The sequence below is a fragment of the Apis dorsata genome, unplaced genomic scaffold (genome assembly GCF_000469605.1).
Source record: "Apis dorsata unplaced genomic scaffold, Apis dorsata 1.3 scaffold_238, whole genome shotgun sequence".
NCBI classification, from domain to species: Eukaryota; Metazoa; Arthropoda; class Insecta; order Hymenoptera; family Apidae; genus Apis; species Apis dorsata.
Genome location: NW_006263518.1, coordinates 146,205 through 171,960, shown reverse-complemented (window position 1 = coordinate 171,960; position 25,756 = coordinate 146,205). Strand labels below are relative to the sequence as shown.

General features: G+C 31.6%; 1 protein-coding gene across 4 annotated transcripts in view; it reads right to left on the bottom strand.

Moving 5' to 3' along the window:
* The window catches only part of LOC102677979 (neurotrimin-like), a 178,438-nt gene that overhangs the window by 13,857 nt on the left and 138,825 nt on the right, over positions 1–25,756 (bottom strand). For all 4 annotated transcript variants that reach the window (XR_421799.2, XM_031510551.1, XM_006615827.2 and 1 more), the window contains 2 exons: positions 13,721–13,818; positions 407–614 (listed from right to left, as the gene is read on the bottom strand). Coding sequence is in view for 3 of the 4 variants with exons in the window: in XM_031510551.1 (XP_031366411.1) it covers positions 407–614; positions 13,721–13,818 (306 nt within the window). In the remaining variant the exon portion in view is untranslated. The remainder of the gene's footprint in view (positions 1–406; positions 615–13,720; positions 13,819–25,756) is intronic.

Here is a 25,756-nt window from a genome sequence, read left to right as displayed (position 1 = left end):
TGATGCACGGACTTTCAACTTTCAACATCTAATTTCCGTAACACTTGGAGCGAGCAGGCGTCGTCTGGAGTTTGTCCGTTGGAAAACCATACCATTCGTAAAATTTCTATTCAACCCGTGTCATAAATTAGTCGAAAGCGAAACAGCATCGGCTTATCTGTTTTCGATCGCTCTTAAAAATATCCAGCCGCGTTGAGACGTAATTACGTAAACGAAGAAAAAAAAGATAAAATAAATCAAAATGATAATAACATAATAGTAAAATATCATTAACACGGACAATACAGATATTTGTCGATATTTTCAAATAAAATAATTATAAATATATTTTTAATTCAACGTGAAATTTTTCAGGTGGATGAAAATTGATTAGCAGATTAGAAATATAACGTAATGATCAACCAACCTACGACATCCAAATAACCGGTTTGACTCTTCATCGGATCGGTATTTATCTGGCACATATAAGCACCTCGATCGGATTCGGTCACATCGCGTATATGTAAATGCCATGTCTTGCGTTCGGTATGCGTTACTCCGATTCTATGATTCTTTGTTATCACATGATTCGCTATCGTTAGAATAGTTTGTGTATCCACACGCAACCATGCTACCTGAAAAAGAAAATACGAGATAAAAATGTATCCAAAAAATTTATCCAAAATTTATATTTTGAATACAACGAAGTTTGATTTGAATTTTATTTCTTTCTTAAAATATTATTTTATAAATAAAATTGAAACGAAACAAGAAAATATAATATACATATTACGTATGTAAGTTCGTCAAAATATGTAGCAATTAACATTGACGGAACGTAACGCAAAGTCGGATTAAAAACAATAATATTACAAATAAACGTTTAAATACATGTATCTGTTCGATCATTTAATATTTGTTATATTACGTTTGTTACGTTGAAATATTTAAACGTTTGTAACGATTTATTATAGCATTTTCATCTATCTATATATGCGTTTTCGCATAAATTTTCTTTCAACCACAACACATCTGTTTGAATAATGGTAACATATATAGGATCGATACAACAACAACAACAACGACCAATCCTGATTTATCGGTCTTCGTTATCGTGCAGTCAGGATAATTAGAACACGACTAAGAGTAAGAATTCAGCCAGCAAAAATTTCCCTCTACGGAGAGAAAATTCTCCCGTTTTTTTCAGAAAATCCTTTCTTTAATCATTCCTGGATGTATCCTACTTTTTCTTCGATTTTTCCGTTCTTTTGTTTATTTACCTCATTACTCGTTTCTTAGTTTTTTATTTTTCTCGTGTTTCCTATCCAATTACTTGGTTACTTGGATTTATTTATTTTGAAATTTCTTCTCTTTAAGAATGGAAGAAATACACTTATCTTAAAATTGAATCGGTCAATATAAAACAAAGTGAATATAGATACGCACACAGAGTGTTAATATTCATTAATCAAGTTTATTACTAAATTCCATTAAATTGTTAATTTAAATGTAAATACTTATATATTTGTGTGTGTGTGTATTATATATGTGAGATAATATAAAATGAAAGGGAGAGAGATTTTAATAGATTATTTAAACGATCGTTTCAATGGGGAAAACTTTGATTTAATAAAATAATTATCTGATTTTTATATCATAGTATATAAAATTAATGATCGAATTTTATAAAACGATAAAACTATATTGTAATTATCTACATATTGTATTTAAAATATGATATCAAAGGATAAAGAGAAATTATTTTATTTTTCCATTATATTAGTCAAGAGTACAATACATGTTTCGATGAATTGGGAGAATTTCTGAAAGCATTGTACGTTCGAATAGTAACAATAGTAATGCATTCGTTGTATTTAATCAAGCGTCGAACAATCGTGCACGTTGAATTAACTGAACGTCACACCCACGAATCATCCACGTTCTGTATGACCACGAGCCTGGATAAAATGGTTGCCGTTTGAGAATGAGAGACATCATTTCTCTCTAGTAACTGGTCCCTTGTCTCCCTCAATGTCCATCGCAATATCTTCGTACAAATCACCTTGAAATTTAGTTTCTTTCTATATATACAACTTATATAAGTTGTATCATTTACAAATATTATATACTATCGACGCGATTTAATAAAATTTATTTTTCCTCGTTTTTATCAATCGTTAATCTTAATTCCGAGAATGAAATATATATATGATCTTTTCCTATTTTATTTTAGGTCTAAATATACTTTGGTAAGTATTTTCCTTTTTTTTCTAAATTCTTTTCTTTAACTCGTTAATTATTACTAGATAATTATTTATTTTGTTTTTTATATTATCAATAACACTCGTCGATATAATAATAAGACAGACTTTTTATAAAGAAATTCAATATCGATATAGGATGCAGAATTGATGATGTTGGAAAGTATTTTTCATTATTTAAGAAAATTTTAAAAATTTATATGCGTATATTATTATAAAAATACATTGTATTTTTAGCGATAATTAAATCTTTCTATTAAATTTAAAACAAGATACGTAACATTTATTCAATGTTGCTTGATATTCGCTATCATATTATTACGTTATAGTTAAATTATATTTTTAATTAAACGTTTGTTTTTGATCTAACATTTCTAAAATTTCATAAACTTTATATACGTATAGTAATTAACATAATTTCTATCTTTTCTATCGAAAAATTACTTTCAATTGTCTCTTTGAGTAAATTACAACGTCTCTTAAAAAATTTAATATGGAATTAATTAATTAATATAGTAAAATACATTCATATTTAGAAATATATGACAAAAATATCTTTGAACTTATATCACACTATATATAATATCTTCAAAATACAGAAGCTTAACCAACAGGATGTACCACGTCCCATTTTGTAAATTCTCGTTCTCGACTAATTAAAGCGTTCGTTCTCTTTAGAACCATTTCAATTTTACGAGGGCGTACGTATTTTTTTCTCTTTTTTTTGTTTAAACATTTTGTTCGTCGACTAGCACCAGTTCCTTACATTAAAACGGAGAAAAAAAAAAAGAAAAAAAAAACAGAGAGGGAACGAAAAAATGCATAGAAAATTCAAATTCCATCGAACAGTGAATAGAGACATTGGAATTTAGTTACTACGCGATTCGTTCTCTTACAATTACACGTCTATTCATATCCTACGCGTTTCATACCCTAAGATTTTCCAGACATTACACGATTCCTATTATGTAATTTCTGCTACGTCTGCTTATTCTCTTTTGTAGCGAAAGACAAAGGATCTTAATATCTTAAGCTTTGTTTCCCATAACTTTTTCAACGAATTCTTGAAAGAAAATCATAATTCTATTAGTAATAATGAGAATATATTTTTAACACGCGATATTATTCTCTTGTTAATTATTTCGATATATATGAATCAAAATAATGAATGATGAAAATATGAAAATAATTGTTAGTCGAATATCGGTGGAAATAATTGTGGAATCGTGAATACGTGAATGAATTACCTCAAAATCAATCTATAAATTAAAAATGATTGTTAAGACTTGGAAATATAACGATACGTGTGAACGAAAATGAATCGAATGTCATCTTTTCTCGTGTGGTAACTGTAACGGGGAACAGAGCAGTACCATTTTTCTTTTTTTTTTTTTTTTGGCAATCGTTACAAAGAAACTGACGCGTGTAACATAAGTACGCGTAAATAATTTCTCTTTTAGAAAACGTTTTTCTTCTTTATTCCGATATTTTAAGTTATTCGCGATTATGCAAGTGTGCGAGAGTATATTAATCATTTTCATAATAATAATAAAACTCGTATCCTAGACGTTAACGCAAAGGTTAGTAAAATTTAATTTATAGCAATTCATTGCATATATTCATTTATGTAAATGCTACATTGCTTAAGCGTCATCACGATCAAAATGTCGCGATGTACGATTGATTTGAAAATTGTTCGTAACAGAACGTTTATATTTGCTATAAACGGAAACATTCAACAATTACGTTTTGTACGATATTTTTATATCATTTAATAACGTAAATTAAATTATCGTTATAAAATTGTCGAGAATAGATTATTTTAAAAAGATTCAATCGAAGTATTTCCAAAATATGGAATATGATGGAAAGACGTGATTTTGAAAAATATTAAAAAAATGCTATTTTGCTGCATCGATATCATTCATCGAAAATTTAAACGAAAGAGTTGAATCACATCGCTTAATTGATGTAATCGTTGGTCGTATGTCGAAATAAAAGAAATATCTTATTATATCTTATATTTATACTATTATGAGACGGGAAATATTGGAAAATATCGAAAAATTGATAGCAAAACGTAACGTGATTATCATGTTGAACGTGGTCCAACAGGTATGTTACGTTCTCATTGAATTATTACACTACCTGTGTAACGTGCAAAAATAAGATACGATACGAGTGAATCAAAACGAAAATGAGAATAAATTTATTTAGATTGAAAACGTAATTTGATAAAGTGATGAACGAATGGTTCAAAAACAATCGGTAAAATGGATAAGCTGATAATGGAAGCAGTTTTGTCTATTGTCCTAGATATGTGTACGTACTGCGTATATACATGTTAGTTCAGTTTGGCGCACGATATCACATTTCATTTCCTCCGGGTTATTTAATTTTCCATGTTCCGCAAGTTTATTTTCTTTTGTTTTAAAGATCTTACAAGATCTTTTTTTTATAAAATATCTTCTTCCACTAATATCATTATTTACAACGATAATATCGTACAAAAATTACGAAATATGTAATTGTGAATGTTCCTTTTGCGATCAGTTAACGATTATTTTTTTAATTATTTTTCAAAAATAAAGAAAAATAATTTTTCATTTTGTGAAATTAATTTTGTAGTTCGAAGTATAGTTTATTTTCATTTATCAAATATGATAATGATAAATAACGCGAGAAAAAAAAATATATTTATATAAAAATGAATTAATATTATAAAATTGAAGTAAATAACAAAGTTTGATCAAGTTTGATCGAATGTTACAAATTGGATTATTTTTTCACTAAAATTGAACTTTTCCTATCATCCTACTATGCGAGTGGAGAAAACTTTTCATTTCCTTGTCGTTATTTATTTCTGATCGAATGCTTTTCCAATTAATCTTTTTTTATAATATCGATAGTTTGTTTTCGAAAGAAAATAACAAGATTCCGAGTCAATCTCGAGTTTTAACCTTTTCTTAACTTCGTATATGTATAAGAATATTCGTGCGTATTTTTATAGATGAAAACTGATGATGTCGTGAGACAATGTTAAACGATACGAAATATATAAGAAGGAAATAGAAGAAAGTATATTTTTAAATGAAATTTATATTACGTTTTTATAAACGTTTCTGTACAAAATGTAAAAGAATACAATCATTATGTATCTTTTCTTTTTTAGATGTAAATTAAACGAAACGTTCAAAATATCGATGCGTTAAAAATTGTAAATAACACGATTAATCGTTTAATCGTTTTATAAGGCTCGAAACTATTTCTTTTTTAATCGCTTTCTTTGTTTTTCGAGTTCGTTACTCGAAATAATTATCAGTTTCACGGAACTTTTTAATTAAATTTGTGATCAGAAAATCATTCTTTGTACGATCGATTTTGCTGCTTCTTCAACGATAAAACGCTTTACTACAGTGATTTGAAATAATTTCCTTTTAACGAGTTTTATTGAACTTAATAAATAAAAAGTTTAATATCATTTTTTTAATTAAAATTAACGAAACGTTTAATTTTTCCTATCTTTAACGATCGCAAAATTGCAAAATTCAAATGAACGTTATTCGTTATCGATAACGTTCGATAGAAGATAGAAAATCTAATTTGATACGCTTATTCGAACGTAAAGATAACTCGATTACAACGATTGACAATAATTTCTACGTGTGGTCGTTCGAATTCGACCAGACTTGTCGATTCTAATTTCAGAGATTCGAGATATGAAATTAATTCTCATCAAAATCGAAAGTAATCTCCTATGCTTAATGCGCTATTACAATTGAAATAATTATGATATTATATTCTAATACGATGTGAAAATTCAAACTGATAATGATCGAGAATTTGAAACGAATAATACAGATATAATAATATAGATATCGAAGAACGTTTAAATTTAAACTTTATTATACGATGCAATAATTTATTACTCGCGATATTTATCCGAAAAATATTCATCCGTAGATGTGAAATTAAGATCTAGATTATTCTAATCTAATTTATTAGTCTAATAAAAAAAGTTCAAGATCCATCGTGATAAACGAAATATAATAGATTTACAGTTTTCTTCGTAGAGTTTCTTCTTCCTTTATATTACGAAACTTTTCACGCGATTTTTCTCAATTTACAATTCACGTTTATTCGTTTACTTCTATGTATACGTACCGTATACACGTATATCGTGCTTATATCGTATTACATCTTTCTATTCTATGATAAGTACATAAAGAAATAAATATATTATCTTTTTGAAAAATTTTTCATAATTGAATACTATTTCTTCGAGATGATAAAACGATTCAAAAGTGCATAATAACAATTGTATTATTTCATCGAAATTAATTGTTAATCGTATGGTTAAAAATCAAATACTTATATCAGTTTTAATCATCCAATTATAACGAAACAAATTATTTTGCGCATTATAAATTATTTACCTTTATATCAAATGTAATTCGAGCGAGCAAATTTAATCTCAAATTAATTTTAACGAAAGATGGTTTTAAATACGTTTCGACATGACGTGATGATGGTGATGATGATGATAATGATGATGATGAAATGACAACAATTATAAAATTTGTCGTTTCGAACGAAAACGATTTTCTCGCAAACGCTAATTCTAAACATTGAAAGATTGAGATTTCGTAAGAAATATAGCCGGATTTTCGACATTTGAAATATCATTACACCCGTTATCTTCTTCCTACTTTTTCCTACATCACCAAGTAACAAATGTTCCGTATATAACTCATAGTCGATTCTGTTACACTTTCTTATTTGGCCGGTATGTAGTAGGTGTGCTGCTAGGATGATAAGTCGACAAACGAAGTCGGTGAATAAAAACTATTTCCACAGCAGAGGATGGGAGGGAGGGATAACTTCCGGTTTGACTCCCGACCGCGGTAGAAAGAAGACGTATATTTCTTCGTGGGTTAGACGGATAGATCGACCGACTATCGGATAATTAAATTCCTCGTGCACCACCACATTCTGAATATTTAATCTACCTGCGTGTGAATTTTTTTTTTTTTAACTGAGAGTCACTGAGAAATATGCTTCGTTTGATTAAAATATCATAAAAAAATGTTCAACTATAATTAAAACTATAATTAAAACACGATCTTATTTTTTTTTTTTTTTTTTTTAATATTTAGGACATATGTTCACGTTCTACGTTTCCGTTATTATCAACGTTCTGTATACGGATATATATGGATAGTAGTATATATATGGATAGAAAATATGACGTCGCGCGAAGAAGAAAAATGTATCATAAGTGAATACGCGTGATATAATTTAGCGCATCTTTCGAATTAAGCATAGAACAAATTACATCAATATTAAGCATAGTAAATGTGTAAATTGTTTGTAAAAAACGACATCGTGAAAGAAAGCGTTTCCAACGATTTAAACATATTATAATTATCGATTATCATTCTCGTTTTTTGAAAAACGAGGAAAGAGAGGTTTGATAGAGAATATCGATATAATTCCCGATTCATTACGAAACGCGTTGCGAAATATTTTCCGACTCTTCGATCTTATCGTTGCAACGAAACAAATTAGATTCTCGTTAAAATTATTTATTTCCCATTAAATGCAATTAAATTCCAGCAAATGAATTAAAGTTAAAGAACTTTTGAATTTTATGAAAATTTTATGCAAAAAAGTGGAACTGCGTTTAAAATAGTTGTCAGTTGCAATGCTTTTGTGAAATAAAGAAACAAATAGAAGTTAAGTAGAATAAATACAAGTTTTTCACCGGTTGGATAAAGAAAACATACAAAAAAAACGTACAAAGAAAACGTCGAACGTAACGTAACGTGTTGAACGAAATATTTGCATCGAAATAGGAGACAAACATAGCGATTAACTTATTCTTCGTGATCTTGGAATAATCTAAATCCTAATAAATGAACGCAATCACCGGGAGAATATCGATTAATTATCGATGAGCAAATATCGATAATAATACTGACGTGATAACAATATATTGTCTGCTATATATTGTTTGTGTTAATCTGTTAACTCAGATTAGTAATCGAATAATAAAAAATCAATGATAAATATTAAATACGATCGAATATTATTTCTATTCGTGATATAATTATTTGAATTGATTTTATTAATTAATTTACAACTTATTTTATTATCGAAGAAAAATAATTTACTTATTCGTTATTTACACGTTCCGTCAAATTCAAAATCGATAAATTTTTTGAAAATAAATCTTAACGTAACGTGGAACGCTGTTAGCTGCAATTATCGATATATTTTTGGCAAAGTTAAAACTGTTCGAGCCGTGAAGTGAAACGAGTCCAATCGGCCAAACTTTGTCCATGGTGGGAAAGATAACAAGTCGGACGACCGCCAAACCGTTGTCTAACAGACTCTTAATTTTTCTTTCTTTCTTTCTTTCTTTATGTTTGTCGTGCCAGAAACGATTATTTTTAACGATTAAGATCCGGTAAGTAGAACGGTTTAATCCTTATTTCGTATTAAAGTATACTGCTTATCGTTTATATCTCGTTAATTTTTTACGAGATGGTAGTTTGGAAATTTCATTTGCTCGAGTTCTCGACGTTCGAAGCAAATTTATGAAAATAGACAAACTTTTTTTCGTACGATTAGATGATATATCGGATATTGTCGGATTATTTTAAGTGTTTTCCCAAAAAGAACGATGGTTTCTTTCTTTTTTATCAATTTAAATTTTTAAAATTATATTTTTAAAAAATAAGACGTTAGGATTTAGACGTTTCGATATCGATGGGAATGACGACTAGAGAATAATATGGTCGAAAAAATGGAAAAGCGAACGTAAAAGATATCAATTCCGAGCGAAACGTCATCGTCTTATTATTCGTTTCTCGGAACATTAACCGTAAACGTGGTTGGCACGATCGTTACTTTCGTGAAAGGATCGGACGATACGGGAACGTTGAATCCCGATCTCATTTCGCCGTCTTTTCAACTCCTATTATCTTGTCGACGAGAAGAACAATAGAGAGACAAAAAAATTGCTCCAGGCTGTAATACCGATAAATTTCGATACAGTTTAAACTTCTCTGAATCTTAGACGAGGCGTCGAGTTTACGAACACCGAGTCGAAGAAAAGAAGAAGGATAATCTAATTCTTTTTTATCTAGGAATAAATAAGGTCTATCTTTAATGTATAATTGATAGTAGTATTATTAAAGCGATAAAAAATTTGAGATTTTAAACAATTTAAACTCGGGAAAAATTGTATCGCGTATCGCGAACAACGCGATATTTAAGTAATAAACGGATACGATAAAAATACGTACATAAATACGTACATGATAGAAATTTTCGTAAAATTTGATCGTAATGAAATTTGAATTGGACGAAAAGAAGAATAAAGAAAGAAAGGAAAAAGTAAATACGCTCTAGTTAAATTAGCGTGACCATTCCATTATGGCCGATGAATATTTTAATAGCGACTTTCTTGTTCGCGTAATTTTCTCGACGATACCGGTTCTCGAATCGTTGTCCATCGTAGAATTCGAATAATACGCTCGTACGATTCGTGTCTCCTTTCTCCCATAAAGAGAGTTAACGTGACGGTTGGCGAATAAAACCTCGTTCGATTTTAACAGCACCATCAAAACTTACGTTTCCAGCTTACGTTCGTACTTTCCTCTATCCGCATCGACTAAAACTATGTTCTTTTAACTTGGAATTTGGTCTCTAGGAAATATCGATTTATCGTTGCGATCCATTATTCTTCGATAAAATATATTTCTTTATAAATATATTTAGAATTTTCCAAAGATACAGTACGGAAGAGAACGCGTTCATCGAAATTTTGATCGTGTTTCGTAAGCTTTTATCTATGAAAAAAAATTAAAGTTTTGAGCGAAAAATTAAAAACTACAAGTAAGCACGTACGCGTGACAAATACATCCGTAAGGATGAAATTTTGTAATAATAAAAAGTCAAAACGAGAGCGAGAGTAAAACATTTATACGCGGAAATATCCGATTTAAATCGATCGATCTCCGTGTACATATTTTAAATCGTACCATCGTATCGTAAATTTGAAAATTCTTAAATAATGAAAAAAGAAAAACTTATTACGAAAATAAAGAAAGTCTGATTTATTTGAAAATAATTACATAATTTTTAACGTAACGCGTAGAACGCGTTTATGCAAGCAATAGTAACAAGTTATACATACTATATGTATAAATCACGTATGATACGTATGTATCGCATAATATTACAAATTAAGCTTCAAATTTGTTGGAAACTTGATATAAAGTTTTATCATGCATACGTAACGTGATTCTCGTTCAACAAAAAGCAATAATCCTTGTTAAATTTTAACGAAGAATTAGAATAATATGTTTCTACTAAATCATATTCTCGTCATTTCGTTGTAACGAAATGTTGCGTTGCGTAAATTCTTTTATATATAATATAGATATCGATTTTTAAAAAGAACCTTCGATATTTCTTCTATTTTGAATATACCGATTCGACGATTCTTTATTTATATCGAAAACATATATTCAACACGTTGGATTATTTATCATTGGAAGAGGAATTAAAAGATTTTGCGTAATCTCGTTTGATCTACCGGTATCGATTTTATTTCTTTTAATATAATAATTTAGGAAAAATCGTAAAGACGAATCGAGACTCTTTGCGATAACGACGAAAAGTATATCGTGTATCGGAGTGGCATCGTAATCGATAATTTTGCTAAGCGAGATCGAATTTACATTTTTACGTTCGAATTGGTTCAAATTTTTTCGTAAGAAAAATAAATAAGACGAAAAAACAAGGATATCTATTAATATAATATGTACAACAAATTGGAATAATTTCGGGTTATTTCGATTATGTTACGAATTGAAATCTGGATGCGAAATCAATGGTTGTCACAATTACGTGATTGTTAAATCGATATTTGCCCTAGGCTCAAGTGCAAATGCGACAATAATCCCAGATGCGATATATAATTATGGCTTAGGTGGCACGTTATTACAGATATAGGGTTGCACGCGACTCTTGCGGCCCATTCTCTCCGGTGCCCGTTATCTTCTCCTCTCGGTACATGTGCTCGGCACACCGAGTAATGCGAGCCTCGTATGTAAATCCCATTCTGATTAACATCCACGTGTTACCAACACAGAGAACCCTTACATCATCTACTAGTCGGTATCCTGCTTGCCCCTAAACCCTCTTAACTGCCGCGTCGCACCTATGCCCTTTCCAACTTGGCCTCTGTCGCGTCTGCCGATATTAATTTCCCTTTCTTCGTCATATCCGCATTCACATCCCAATACGAGCCTATATTCACTTTTTCATCTACGCGATTACAATTCTTTTAAAAAGTATGTATGGTACGTATACATGGTATGAATAGCTGATCGTTTCTCCTCATTTCCTTCAAATTTGTGATAATAATTTAGGGAGAAAAAAGAACGTTGAACGATTTGCGAATTTCCAAAAACGATCTAGTATGTAGCGACGTAATATATGGAGAGACGTTGATTCGATGTATTAATATAACGATAGTAGAGTAACGTGAAAATCCTTTCGTGATTATATTTACGTCAAGATGGAAAGAGAGAAGGGTAAATTTCCGCATTAGAAACTTGCTCTTAATCCAATTTCCAACGGCTATTTAACAGATATTTGAATACTCTATCATCATAATAACCCGTGAATAAATAACTCCTATCCACAATATACGCAATTTGGTTTATAGTGGCAGATATGATTTTCAGACATTGTTGCGACAGACAAGATTCGTCTTTCTCCGAGGAACAAATATTAAGATTAACAGAAAAACGAAATAAGATAGAATAAAAAAACTTCGTATCGATTTTTCTTTTCTTTTATCTTGCAATACGGAAATTTCGTAAAAGATAAAAATATCGAACCGTCAATTTTGAAACGTTGTCGAAACATTTTCCCGCGTTATGGAATAGAAAAAATAATTATGAAAAATTTATTGATCGCAAATATAGAAAATTTAAAGAGGCTAAACGGTGCATTCTAGCACATCTGAGAATCCTTCTGGGAATCTAGCTCATATTTTTCCAAATGAATTTCGCTTGTCACGGAAGAAATACGTTTCCTATTTCAAGCGGTTCGTGTACGAGGTTAGCCCAGTCGAGTTGAGAATGGAACGGTGTGAAAATGCGAAGGAAGGAGCGAACGAAGGAATACAGTGAGAAGAGAAAACGCGTTCACCGCGGGTAGTAAAGTTTCGGCGTGTGCTGTGTGCTCTTTAAAGCATCGCAAATCTCCGCCAGATTCTCTCTTTCTCCCTTTCACGATGCTTCGCGAATTCTTCTCGAAAATGAACTTATTCCATTAACATCGTCGCGCGAAATTATAGATAACGCGACAAATGTTGGAGAATTTCACGAATCATCGTCGTGTTTCTAACGTGATAAAAATTTTTAAAAACATTGTTATTTATCGAGGATAAAGTAACAATTGTATTGTATTTGCTTGTATCGAGATCTATCTATCTATCTATCTTTGAACGAACGAAATTATAATGATAAATAAATGCGAAGAATTACGTTGATATTCGTCGTAACTTTGGTTGTAATTGTAATTTCTCGACTTAAGAGAAGGTTCGAGCCGAGGAGAAAACGTAAGTAGTACAAGAGTGACGAGAAACGTCTTATCTGCTGGCCATGAACCGTGACTGTGCAATATCTGGGCTCAAACTGACGTAAGTTAACCCAAGTTTGTGTCTGAAGGCAGGCTCGTTTCGAGCTGTGCTATACTCATTTTAAGTTTATACGGCTTAACATCCTTTCCCCCTTCCAAAACCGTCGTTTCTCTATGTATTCTATATTAAATAATAGAGATTCTTATTCGTCGAAAAATGGAATTAAGCAAGAAATTGAATTAATATTTATCCAAATATAATCGCATAATACAAATACCGTGAATTTTCTACCTATTTAAACTCTTCTCTTTCGCATCTTCTCTTTCGTGTCATACCGATATGAAAAATAAAAATAATCGTTAAATCCCTTAATTCGCGAGAAATTTTGCGATATTGCCAATTGATTTCGTACAAACGACTTTCCGTTTCGGTAACCGTTTCGCGATTACTGGATCGCGAATTAATGAAATTTGCTTACGCCCCAGTTTTCCACGCGCAATGTTCGTTGATCGTTCATGCGAGAACCGTAGCTTTCCGTTCTTCTTTAAACCTTTCGAGCTAAAACTTATCAAATAGAATCGATTCTTACGAGTGGATCGTCCAAAATTAGCGGATTATCCATTCATACGCGTACCAATGTGCGTGTAGAGAATTATCTACGTAAAATAAAGGAACGCGATATAAAAATATGGTAGAAGGTGATTTCCATTCGATCATCGGAATCTAACCATGCAATGTAATTTTGAGGAGATGAAAAGGAAGGCGAAAAAGGATACACGTGTGAGAGATTAAGAGACATGGTTAGTGGAAAATTTACCTTGTAGATAGAAAGATTTGCAACGACGCAAGTGAGCACGGCTTCCCTGCCCATCGGGATCGTCACGTTTGTTATTGGCACGGTAAAGCTCGGTCCCTCTGAAACACAAGGGTGTTGTCTTCTAAAGCGTCCTGTATAGTACGATATCCTGTGAATATCGATCCATTTTTCCATTTAATATTATCACGTTACGAAATTATTACGTATTCGATTAATTCGATCGACGGAAAATTCTTGAAATATCTATCTTCGAGTTGAACGCGTTGAACGATCAAAAAAATAAGAAAAAATAATAATCGAAAGTATTTTTTTTTTACTATCGTATTTGTTTCGCTTGTTCGAATGCAACAATTTTTAATTAAATTCCATTTATTCTTTTCTTTTAGTTTTCAGCTCCGATTCTTTTCACGTATCTATTTAAATTCGCCTTCGTTCCATTTAAACGGCGTGGCCGAATGAAAAGTTTGAAAAAGGAAAATCGGAACGGAAAGTGGAGAGATATTTATTAAAACTAAGCATATCGAGTGGGAAGATTCGATAAAATCAATCATCCACTCGAATTTCGAAGTAAACTTTCTCTAGGACGTATTGCTTCTACCACAGGACGATTCACGTTCTCCGAGTGAATCTCCACGTTCTGTATCGACACACTGCTAAGAATTTGCACTCTATGGACACCGACCAATAAAATGCATCGCGTACAACATAAACATCTATTCTTCGAAATATATGTGCGATTAAATACATCGTAATTTATGCCTATGTGTTTCTATGGATAAGAATACACGCTCAATTATAATTGTGGAATAAACTTTAGCTTTTTAGCCCATGGTTACAAACAAACAAAGTTAAACAAAGTTCTTTTTCATGCGACTAATTCGCACATATCTTAATAATCTATGAATATATTTTTAGCCAGTAAATTCGTTATATTTAAAAAATTTTCTTTTTATTCCTGCGATTAAAATTTAGTTTAAAATCAAATAATTATTCTTAATATTGATAAAAAAAAGTTGAGTAAAGTAAATATTAAGTAAATATGAATGAATTATTTTCATATTCTCTCTCTTCTTTTTTTACTAATATTTCTTTTAACAACTTTTATTTTTGATTAATTAAAAATAAATTTTTTTCGTTATTTTAATTGCAATTAAATCTTTCCAATTTTTCTTTCGGATCGAAGGAAAAATATTCTAATGGTAATTTATACCAAAGAAACATATAGTAATAATAATAATGTTTATTTTATAATCATTCTTCTTTTCTTTCAAAAAAATCAAAGATCTTTGTTCCGATTTTTATATTTTTGCATTTTTGAATCAATTATGTTCTTCGTAATAACGTTTGTTGTTTTGCACGCAAATATTTGATTTATTATTTAAAATTGAAAACCTTCTTACGTTTTATTAAAATAATTAAAATAATTAAGATTTTCATCGTTTGTATTTTCCCGATCCTCGAGTTTCTAAAGATTCAAAGAACAAAATCGTCTTAACTCCTTCCATTAAGTTTATCGAAGTTCGTTTCATCCGTAACGAGCACAGATAGATATATAGTACATACCTAGCAATCTTAGAGATACTTTCTGCCAAAATTTACGTAAAATTTTTGCTTAAAATTATAAAATTTCAATTTCAGAACGATCGAGTCGATATCTTAACGTATATACAAGATATTTCTTTCTAATATATATGATTTTATTAGCGAAAAAATTATATATACCACATATATTCTTTCTAAAATACGTATAAAATGTATCATTTAACTCGATTATCTTAAACGATTCGTGAATCGTTTATCGCATAAGAAATTATTTTGTATACTTTTTATATTTTCAATTTTTCTTTTTTAATCCAAAGTTATCGAAATTTTCTCGAGTTTTCGAGTAAATAAATTTAAAGAAATTATCAAATATTTATAAGATACGAATACACTTTTCTTTATCGATCGTTCGAACAATTACGTTCGAATTATACGAATCATTGTGTAAGGAATAAAGGGATAAAGTTAACTGAATTGTCGAAGCATTATTAAGTGAGTACGTTTAATTTAAAAAGGATTATTGTAGCTAGTTAACGCGTGTTCGATTCCTAAAACCGCTTCGAGGATTTGTTACGCTAAGTAGGTATGTACGAATTGCGTAAAGGCGTTAGAGGGGCAAAGAGAGGCAATGTTGGCAAGAGGGTCGAAACCCGGTGTGCGCCAACAGATAAGCACTGATCCCAATTACACCGGTCGGATAGACCGGTTTCCAGTCTGAACGGATCATGGATTATTGACTCCATCTTGATTACCCGGCTCCCGTCAATACAATCGAGAAATCGATATACCTTAAATTTTGTGTATCGTGCTTCTTTTACATTTTTGTTTTTTTTAATAATACATAATTACATTATTAATTAGTATTCGAATTTCATCGGCAATGTGTGTGTTTATCGTTTGTACATGTTTTTTTAAGGATATGATCAGTTGCATCGACAAATAAATGTTATAAAAAGTATGTTATAAAAGAAATGAACGGTAATAGAGAAGGATTGATCGATTATCGAATATAATTTTTACAAAGAAAGGAGAATCGAAACGTATACCACGATGTACGTATAGAAAGCAATAAAATTGTAAAGTGAAATATATTTTCGAATAATTGTTAACGACAAAACGATCATTCGAGTAAGAAACTAGAAGCTTAATATTGCTTTTTAATAATGAAAGATTCCATCCACAAGTTTTTCGATTAAGAAATTATAATATTATATTTAGATAATACATATATTACGTAGATAAATGAAAGCGAGTGATACGATTCGCGTGATAGAATGACGCATTCGAGATAATGAAATTTCTTATATGTGATTTGTAATAAGCTATTATATTGTCACATTTTTTTTTTTTTTTGTGAAAATCTAATGGTTGATACGTAGTATGATTTTTCGCTTTAATATCGACCGATTCGTATTGCCCATGAAAGGAAGAGTAGAGTGCGAGTTGGATTCATGGATATCCACCAGCCATTGAGAAGATATTGGTCATCCGTTATCATGCCATTTTTCATCGCGTGCCACTAGCTCGTTTGCCTACTGGCACGGAGTTGAAAAACTGCTTTATACGTTTTACGTAGCTTTCCATGCTTTCATCTTCTTTTCGAGTTTGTAAATAACTTGGATTAACTAAAAATTAAAGATATTAGAATAATTTTGAAAATTATTCCGATTGACCCGAATATTATAATACGAAGATAATATAATATCGTTCAATGCCCATCTTTCGCAAACTAGTAAATACCAAGTTTTTTTCCGCCATATTGGCCAGAACGTTGTTGGTCATTGTCCAAGAGAAAATCCTCGTTCATCATCATTTTCCAATTATTTATGACGCTCTGTTTACCCTCGTAACTTTTAGTTCCCTAAGTTTTTCTCTCTGATATCAAAACACCATCTTTTCCATCTTCTTCTTTCTCGTATTATCATTGTGTGAAAAATTCTTTCGTCATTTTTCGATTTTTCGAAAACAATGTATATCAAATTATACGTAAATATATTGTAACGCGTATAAACGTTAAATCATCGTGTATTTTACATAACTTCGATCTCTAATTGTTCCCTTTTACGTTTCCATTCTTCTCGTGTTCGTTGTTTTACCTTTTAAACAAAAGTCGAGCGCAACATGGTTCTCCGGCGTAAACGATTTTCTAATCGATTAAAAGAAACAATACATAGGTTCGTTAAAAGAATTTCGAACGGTTTCAACTTAATTTACTTTTCTTCGAACGAACGACCGCGTTCGTTTTACCTTTGTAAGAAAATAAGTGAACCAGCTATGTAAACGTTATATTCTTTTATAAATAGAAATTCGATCGAATTTCTATCGAATTGCATCGCTAATTAAACAATCCTCGTTATTTCGTAAAAGTTTCTCGAACGTTTCGAATATTTATGAATAAAATTTACGGAGATTAGAGATTTTTCACGGGATAGAATAAAAATAAACGTTTTACCGTGATAAGTCTTATCGCGTGTCATTGCACTTTTAGTTTCGGATTTGTATCGATGCACACGTATTAACGTATCGATCGGATTTCAGTGTACAACGACCTCGTTTGAAATTTGTAAATTCTTAAAAAAAAAAAAAACTTTATCGAAGTTTTTTCCATCTTTTTATGCCAAAAATCAATGTAACTAAAAATACGAGCGTAAAAGAAAATTGACCATAAATTGATCGTTTTTAACGACGACGTAACACGTAAATAAATATTAGCACATTGTTATTATGGATTTTTGCATTGTTGGATCGAAGAATCGAAAATATAAAAATCGAATAGTAGATTCTGTAGTTGACGATACAAACTAACAAACGTATTTTCGTGTTTCTCTTGGGGCAAACCGCAATTTATTTCTTTTCCGATGTTTTCGATATTGCTTCGTTCTATAAAAAAAAAAAAAGAAAAAGAAAAAAACAAATATATTTCTGAGAGAAAGCACACGTTCGTTATGCATGGCATGAAACAAACAAGACAAAACGATCGAAATTTTTAATTTTTCGGTCAAATAAAATCGTTAAATGATCTTTTTCTTTCCTCTCGAATTTGTGAATTTGATAATTTGATAATTTCGAAAAATGCACATTTGATTCAAATTGAACGTAACGTGACGTGTTTAAATACATCTTATCTTTCTGTCTCGTATTTGTGGATGCTAACCTTGAAAGAGAAAATCACATACGAGGTGAAAGAGAAAACTTGGTTACTCCCAACAAGTTAAACTGTGGTACTTTGGGAACAGTTTCTAGGTATGAATTGGCCTCTTATTATGGATAATGTTCAACGAGTCGAAATTTCTTCGAGTTAATCTAGCGATTAAACAAATATCGCTTTTCTTTCAGTTTCCGTGTACTTTAATTACACCATTTGGAATTCACAACAAACTTAATCACGTATATAGATTATTTGTATTTAGAATTTACCATACGAAAAGAAAGCGTTAAAAATTATTCGATCCTTAAATAATAAGAGATGAAAAGATATTTTTCTTAATTATTAATAAAAAAGAATGAAATATTGTTATACTTATAAGAATTGGAGAATAGAGACAGATTATTATTTCGGATTAAAAATAGAAAACGGTGAACTAAAACGAGGGAATCCAACTTTTTTCCCTCTAAAAACGATACGCGTAAAGTTTCACCAATTAGCTAAAAGTAACTTAAGAAGATTTAACGAAAGTCTTTTGAATCTCAGCTACCTAATTTTTATCTGGTTTTTTTTGTTGTCAACGCACGACTTAAATCTTACGTACGTAATTTCAATGTTCAACATTTTAATCTATTTAACGAGTAACGAGAAATTTAGAATTTTTTTTCTTTCTTTCTTCCTTCTTTTTTTTTTCGTTATTTTTTACGTATGAAAATACGTAAATTTTAATCGTAAAATATACTTTGCTAAGCCGATATATATTCGATTCTTTTAGGACAAAGAAGAGACAAAGAATGGAATTTCTCTTAAATAGACTTGCCACCGAGGAGCGAGAAAAGAGTTTTGGACGATAATATTTTTGAAAAAGAATATTAGACAGATATTGGAAAAACTGTCACGATGGCGACAGTATGGTGGAATAAGAAGGGAATTATCCATAGAGAATTCCTCTCGACAAATCAAACTGTCACGATAGATCTTTACTGGAGCCAACTGAATCGTATAAATGTTGTTCTAACCTAGCAGCGCACGATTCTCTCGATGGAGATTTCTAACGATGGAAACGAAAAAGTGTTATTTTGAATCGCGAAATCCACTAATCCGAGAGAAAGAGAGAGAAAGCGAAAGAAAATGATCGAATTGTCCATGTCATTAATTATTATTTAAACGTAAGATATTTAGAGATATAAAGAAATATTGGTTTTAATTCGTTTAGCGATGACGCGTTTCGATCATCTGATTTTTTCAAAAAGATGACAAAGTCGACTGACAAAGTCGAAGAGAAACTACTGTAAAATTATTCGACAGATTGCAAAGACAGAAAAGCGAATTTCACCCGATAATGCAACTTTGCACGACAAAGTTTTTAACCAATTATCAAAGATATCGGTCTTATCGATTAAATTTTCACGAAAATATTAGTTTAACGCGATTCCATTTTCTTCTTTCTATCTGTATATCCAACGAATTCAAATTTTCATTTCTGTCAAAGTTGCAGATTGTCGTTGAGAAAATCGCGTTCGATCAATATCATATTTGTATGATAGAAAATTTCAAATCATTTCGTTCTACATGGAATTGTAAGGTAAATTTGATACATCTCTCATTTCTTTGATATCTCTCGAATGAAAAACAAAATAACGAAACATTTGTATCGTTATAGATACATTTGATTAAAATTTTTAGATTTGCAGAGTTTCAAAGCGTCGCTACAAAATCAATTTTACCGAAAGTGCGATAAATATGAGAAACGGTAAAGTTTATTTTTACAGTGAAACGATTCCATCGGTGTACTTGCCGAATTAAATTACCTATAATCAACAAATTGAATCGGCCAGTTAGTTATATTTACGATGAGAAAAACTTTACGAGTAAATCTGTAGACGCGTTTGTTTTAATTAACGCTAGCAATCCCCAGTTGGATTAGTTTTATAAACCCGGTAATACATGATAAATCAATTATCGAATTATCGGATTATCGCACAGCGTCCAGTGCTCGACGCTTTGCTCGTTTACACGAGTGTTAATATCGCCAATGTTTGCGGACGCATAAATCGTTAATAACGGTGGTCGGAAATATTTGTCGGAAAGCTCCTTTCCTATATGCGCGTCCTCGTAATTTCCTCGATAATTTCCAACGATTTAGACCCTTCAACGTCGGTTGACATTTGATAAATCCATTTCCTCCTCGTCTTCGTCTCGTATCGTTATCGTAGGTATCTCTATAACGACTTTAATCGTTCGTCGCGAGAAACGTATATAAAAGAGTTTCTCTCTTTATCGAATATCGGATTTTACGTTACTTTTAGAGCGATCTCTAACGTAGAGAAAATTGCCAATAACCGGCCTAAAATTTGAACGCGGAAATAGAAGCCATATATCTATATCTAGTGAAACTCTCCTCTGTTCTTCGATTCGGGAGGATAATGTTGTAAGCTCCTTAAATGGTTCCCACTATGCCGTAATGCTTCGAGAATTCTTGATATTAAGTTCCATAGATCATAAATTTGACATACTTACAGGGAATTTTCGCGTGTATACGTATATCCACGCGATCTGATGTAACTTCGTAACGCGTTTCGCGTGTAATGCGTAAGAGAAGAGCGTAAATTAAATTCGTCGCTTACGTAAGAACCTATGCGATTATATCGATACCAATTATTCGAAACGATTACGATCCAGTTTGTACGATGTCGTTACAAATTAGGTTCTTTCTATTTAAAAAGAAAGAAAAAAGTAAATTCCAAGTAAAGCTATATATAAAAAAATAAATATTGATCGTGTTGTCATCTTTATATATTGGCGAATCCAATATATAAGTGTATGCATTTGCACGAATTGAAAATGTTAGTGGTAATTTGATGACATAGCTGGCTACTATTAGCCGTTTAATCGTATTATATATATCGGTCTTTGTCAACCCGATTCTATTACGAAATGCGTCACACGGTTGTTTGGTTTCTGATATAAATCTAATCATCGAGTCGAATGATGAAAGAACGAATCGAATATCATTTACTCTATTTCTCTCGACATATATACATTTTATTTCTTTAAAAATGGAAATATAACGCGTATATTCGTTTAATCATTTTTAATGAAATTCTAGAGTTGATCGATAAATTTTCTACGATCGATCACACCGTGAAAAACGTTGTTATCTCGTTGCAAATATCTTCGAAAAAGAATTATAATTAATGTTTCGATGCGGTCTATTGTATCTATAGAGAAAGAAGACGCGAACAAGATAAATAAGAAAATTTAATATCCTGGAGTAAAGTTACTCTTTAGTTCATTACTATATGCTTATCAAAGACACGGAATGGTAGCAATAGTAAAGGTAAAGCCAAATCAAAATCATCAAAGGTAGAGACACGTTCGTATGTTTTGGTTCACAAATTACAAGTAGTTATAGATAAGTATGTACTTATGTAATCGGGATTAACGATTAAGGACCGAAAAGGAAACTAATGAAAACAGCAATGTCGTTCAAAATTTGAATCTCGATGCATGAAAACGAACTTATCGATTTAAATTTATAATTCTAAAATTTCGAGAGTTTCGAATTTTAAACTGCAGCCGAAATTCAAATTCTTTAATTTTTCAGGTATAAATTTAATGCAATTCAGAATCGGACAGTATCAATTAGAGGAAAGGGCGATGCGATTTTTTAATCAACGAAACGATCTAATTTACATCTTTGCTTCGAAACGAACGTCCGTTTTCATCTTTTGTCGACGTTGAAAAGCATCGACGAAATTGAAACGACGAAATATATGAAAAACCTGATGCCGAGATTGAAAAGCTACTTTTCCTTTAACATTCAGCTGAGAAGCGGCTCTATATATCGTTCGTGGCATGTATCTTTCAACAGCCACTTTTCTTCTCGATTCGATCCAATCGAATTAACCGACGAATCGTAGTAGTACAACTCTTCTACGTGTATATATTTTTTTTTTTTTTTGGTAAACGAACAATTTCATCCTCGAATATCAATTATTCCTTTCTCGGTTGCTCGTGCCATTTGAAATTTTTACGCTTTACGCGCGATAAATTATATTTTTGAAAGGTTATCGGAATTTAAAATGGAAATTTGATGACATCGATCCGTTAATCGCTATTTTAATCTTGCTAACGAAACGTGAAAAAAAAATTATTATTCTCTATTTTTGTCTCTCCTCTTTTACGAATAATACAAATTTTACGCGTATCGAGTCGAGTCACGAATGCGATTCATTTACATTGGTACAAAGGATCGATTCGAATGAACGTCAATTTGTTATTTTACGTTACCCGAATGTTAAAATAGACGAAAGAAGTTAGAATTAAAAATCTCGTTAAAACTTTGTGGAATTCAAGAGAAGATCGCAAAAGTCGTAACGATAGTTTCAAAAATTAACAATAATCAAAGGATACGACAATATTTCTTTATATTTATGCATTTATGGAAAGAACGTGATATAAAACTGCATATAAAATTGAAAGTAGTTGAAGAAAAAAAAATCTTTCCAAAGATCTCGTTAAAGACGCGAATGTTGAAAAAACGAAGCTACGCTTTAACACGGAGAGGCGGAAAAGTAACAATTTCCCAGAGAAAAGATGGTTGAAAGAAGATTTTCGTTGGTTCATCTTGATATTCCACGCGTTGCGGATTACGAGCGGTAATAACATTCCTGGAACGATTTCGATAGATCGTAGAGAAGATGAGGGCAGCGAAGAATAGCGGAATGGTCGACGGTGAGGAGCATGTTGATTCTTCCTTTTGCGATGCTCAGCTATGTAAGATGTTCGAAATGCGGCCAGTTTACTTTCATATCGAATCGAAACTTTCTTTATCTAGAAACGTAACGCGTGAAATATAATAGGAGTAAAATAGATGTAATTCGCATGCGAATCTACTTTCCATGAAACTCGAATTTTCTTCCTTTTAAAATTTATATCTCGTTTTCTTAAGAATTCATTTCTATCATTTTCTTATCCGATTATAACTCGCGTTATCACTCATCTATCGTTAAATGTTAATAATGTCGTAAAGAGAATACGATTACGATGCTTTGAATAATAGTTTCATCCGCAATTTAGAAGGAAATATTCTCGAAATATAAATAGGTAATTGGAATTTTAGCGAATCATCAATCGAGCGATCCTAATTTCGAGAAATAATCATCGATTTTAAATGGAAATTTGTCAAGGAAAACACGATTGGTCTTTGAAAATCGCGACGCAATAGATACTAGATATTTTGAAATAACGAATCGAGTATATAAACGCCTGTTGCGAAACCTTTTATATCGCGGCCTATAAATCTAGAATTCTTCGAATTCTTGTCGAAATGCCAGACGATTTGTCGCGCATCGGAAGCATTCCTTTGCACACCTGTTTCATTTTTACGTTTTTGAAACATATATATATATTATATACACAAGTATCAATTAAATCGAACGAATTTTCGCAAAAAGCTTGATACTTGATATTTTCCAGTTTAACTTTGAATATTTGATCGAATTTTTATGGAAACTACGTTGTTCGTGGGACGATATTATCGTGTACCGTTAAAATTGAACGAAGAAATGCTCGATAGAGGAAAATGCGAAATTCCGATGTATACGCGGCATGTAACGCATCGTATGGAATAGGCGTACGATATCGAGCCACGAACAAAGTGAGCAAGCATCGGCCGAGCACGATAAATTACGAGCGGCACTTTTCAATTTACGTAAGTGCATCAGAGGCCGGACTGGTCCCTTATGATACGAGCAACAGGACGTGGCCGAAGAAAGAAGAGCTAGATCAACTCGGGGAGGGAAAAACGGTGAATCGTGAATGAAGCGGAGCAACTGGAAGATGAACTATCGATAAGAAAAAAGGGGGAAAAAAGGAAGGAGGGAAATTGATGAGGTAAAACGAGTTAGAGTGGTAAAACGAAAGGATGATAAGCAGGCGATTTAATTTTGCATCGCGTGTACAATTGAACGAGTCGAAAAGAGAAGACACGGAATCGATATTAACGGTGTTTCGAACGAGTGATAAGACCGGGGGATGGAAGAAGCAACGGCGTAGCAAACAGGTGTCATAAAGCGAGAACGTGTCTCCAGGGTGAAGAAAAATGATCGGGGGTCGATGTTTTGCCGGCTAAACGATTTTTCTCGAAAGCATCTTATCTCGCTCCAGTTTTTTCCAAGTAATATGAAAGTAATATAGAAAATAATACGAAAATATCCCGTATAATATATCGTTAAATCGAATGAAATTTCAGGAAAATCTTAAATCTGAGATCCGTTGGCAAGCGTATATATTGATGATAGAAACTCTTTACGTTGGAACTCCTAGTGACCTAGTGAGGAAACGCGATCATTACAGGTCGTTCACGACTTTGAGAGCGATCTTATGGCATCGCGTTGCCCTTTGCTTCTGGATACGCGTATACATATACAAATACGCATAGGTGGAACATCCACATAGGATTTCATTCCACGGCTGAAAATGCGACCGTGTTGATGACCGACTCTTTTCAACTTTCGGAGCTACGAAGAAATAAATATATGTCCTACTGAATCAATGGTAGAATGAGCGGTTAATTCGCTTTTATCTAAATCAAAGATCCGCGTTAGAATTAAATTGTTAAACGTTTTAGCATATCTTTTATTCGCGTCGATGAAACGAAATAGATGAATCTCTTTTCTACATTTCTTTTCTGGTACATTGATTAATGGAAAGATAGTCGTTAATTTCAAAGAAGTATCTCCTCCGGGACCTATGGCGGCTGAGTAATTTAATTCGTAACTCCTCCGATGAGCTTTTCGAACGAAACTCGAAAGTAGGTTGACCGTTCCTTCGTCGAAGAAATGAAATTATTATTTTAATTTTCTCTGTCGCAATTTTTCCGCGACCACCGATAACTCGTAGTTAGTTTGATCCGCTATACGGCCAACTTCGTAAGAACGTACGTCGTTTCTGCGATAACGCGATCCAGACGATATATCGATATATAATTGGACATTATGCAGAGGCGTTATTAAATTATGCAAGTAAAATATTACTTTGAAATTAATTAAAGGAATACAAATAAATTTCGACTACGAATTTCAATTAGATCGAAATGTATTCATAGTAAGTACTCGTAGTAATGCTACGTAATAATTGTTTGATCGTAAAAACATGATTTTACAAAATTTCTTCCGTTACGTATACATTATATATAAGTTTCTTCTCGTCGTTTCTTTTTATCTCGAATAAAACTAGGAATATTATGCTCGTGAATATAATGCTACATTTTAAATTTTAATTGCTCGATGTACGTTTGTCGTCCGTTTGCTTTCTTCTTTTTTTACAAATTTACAAGGTCCCGT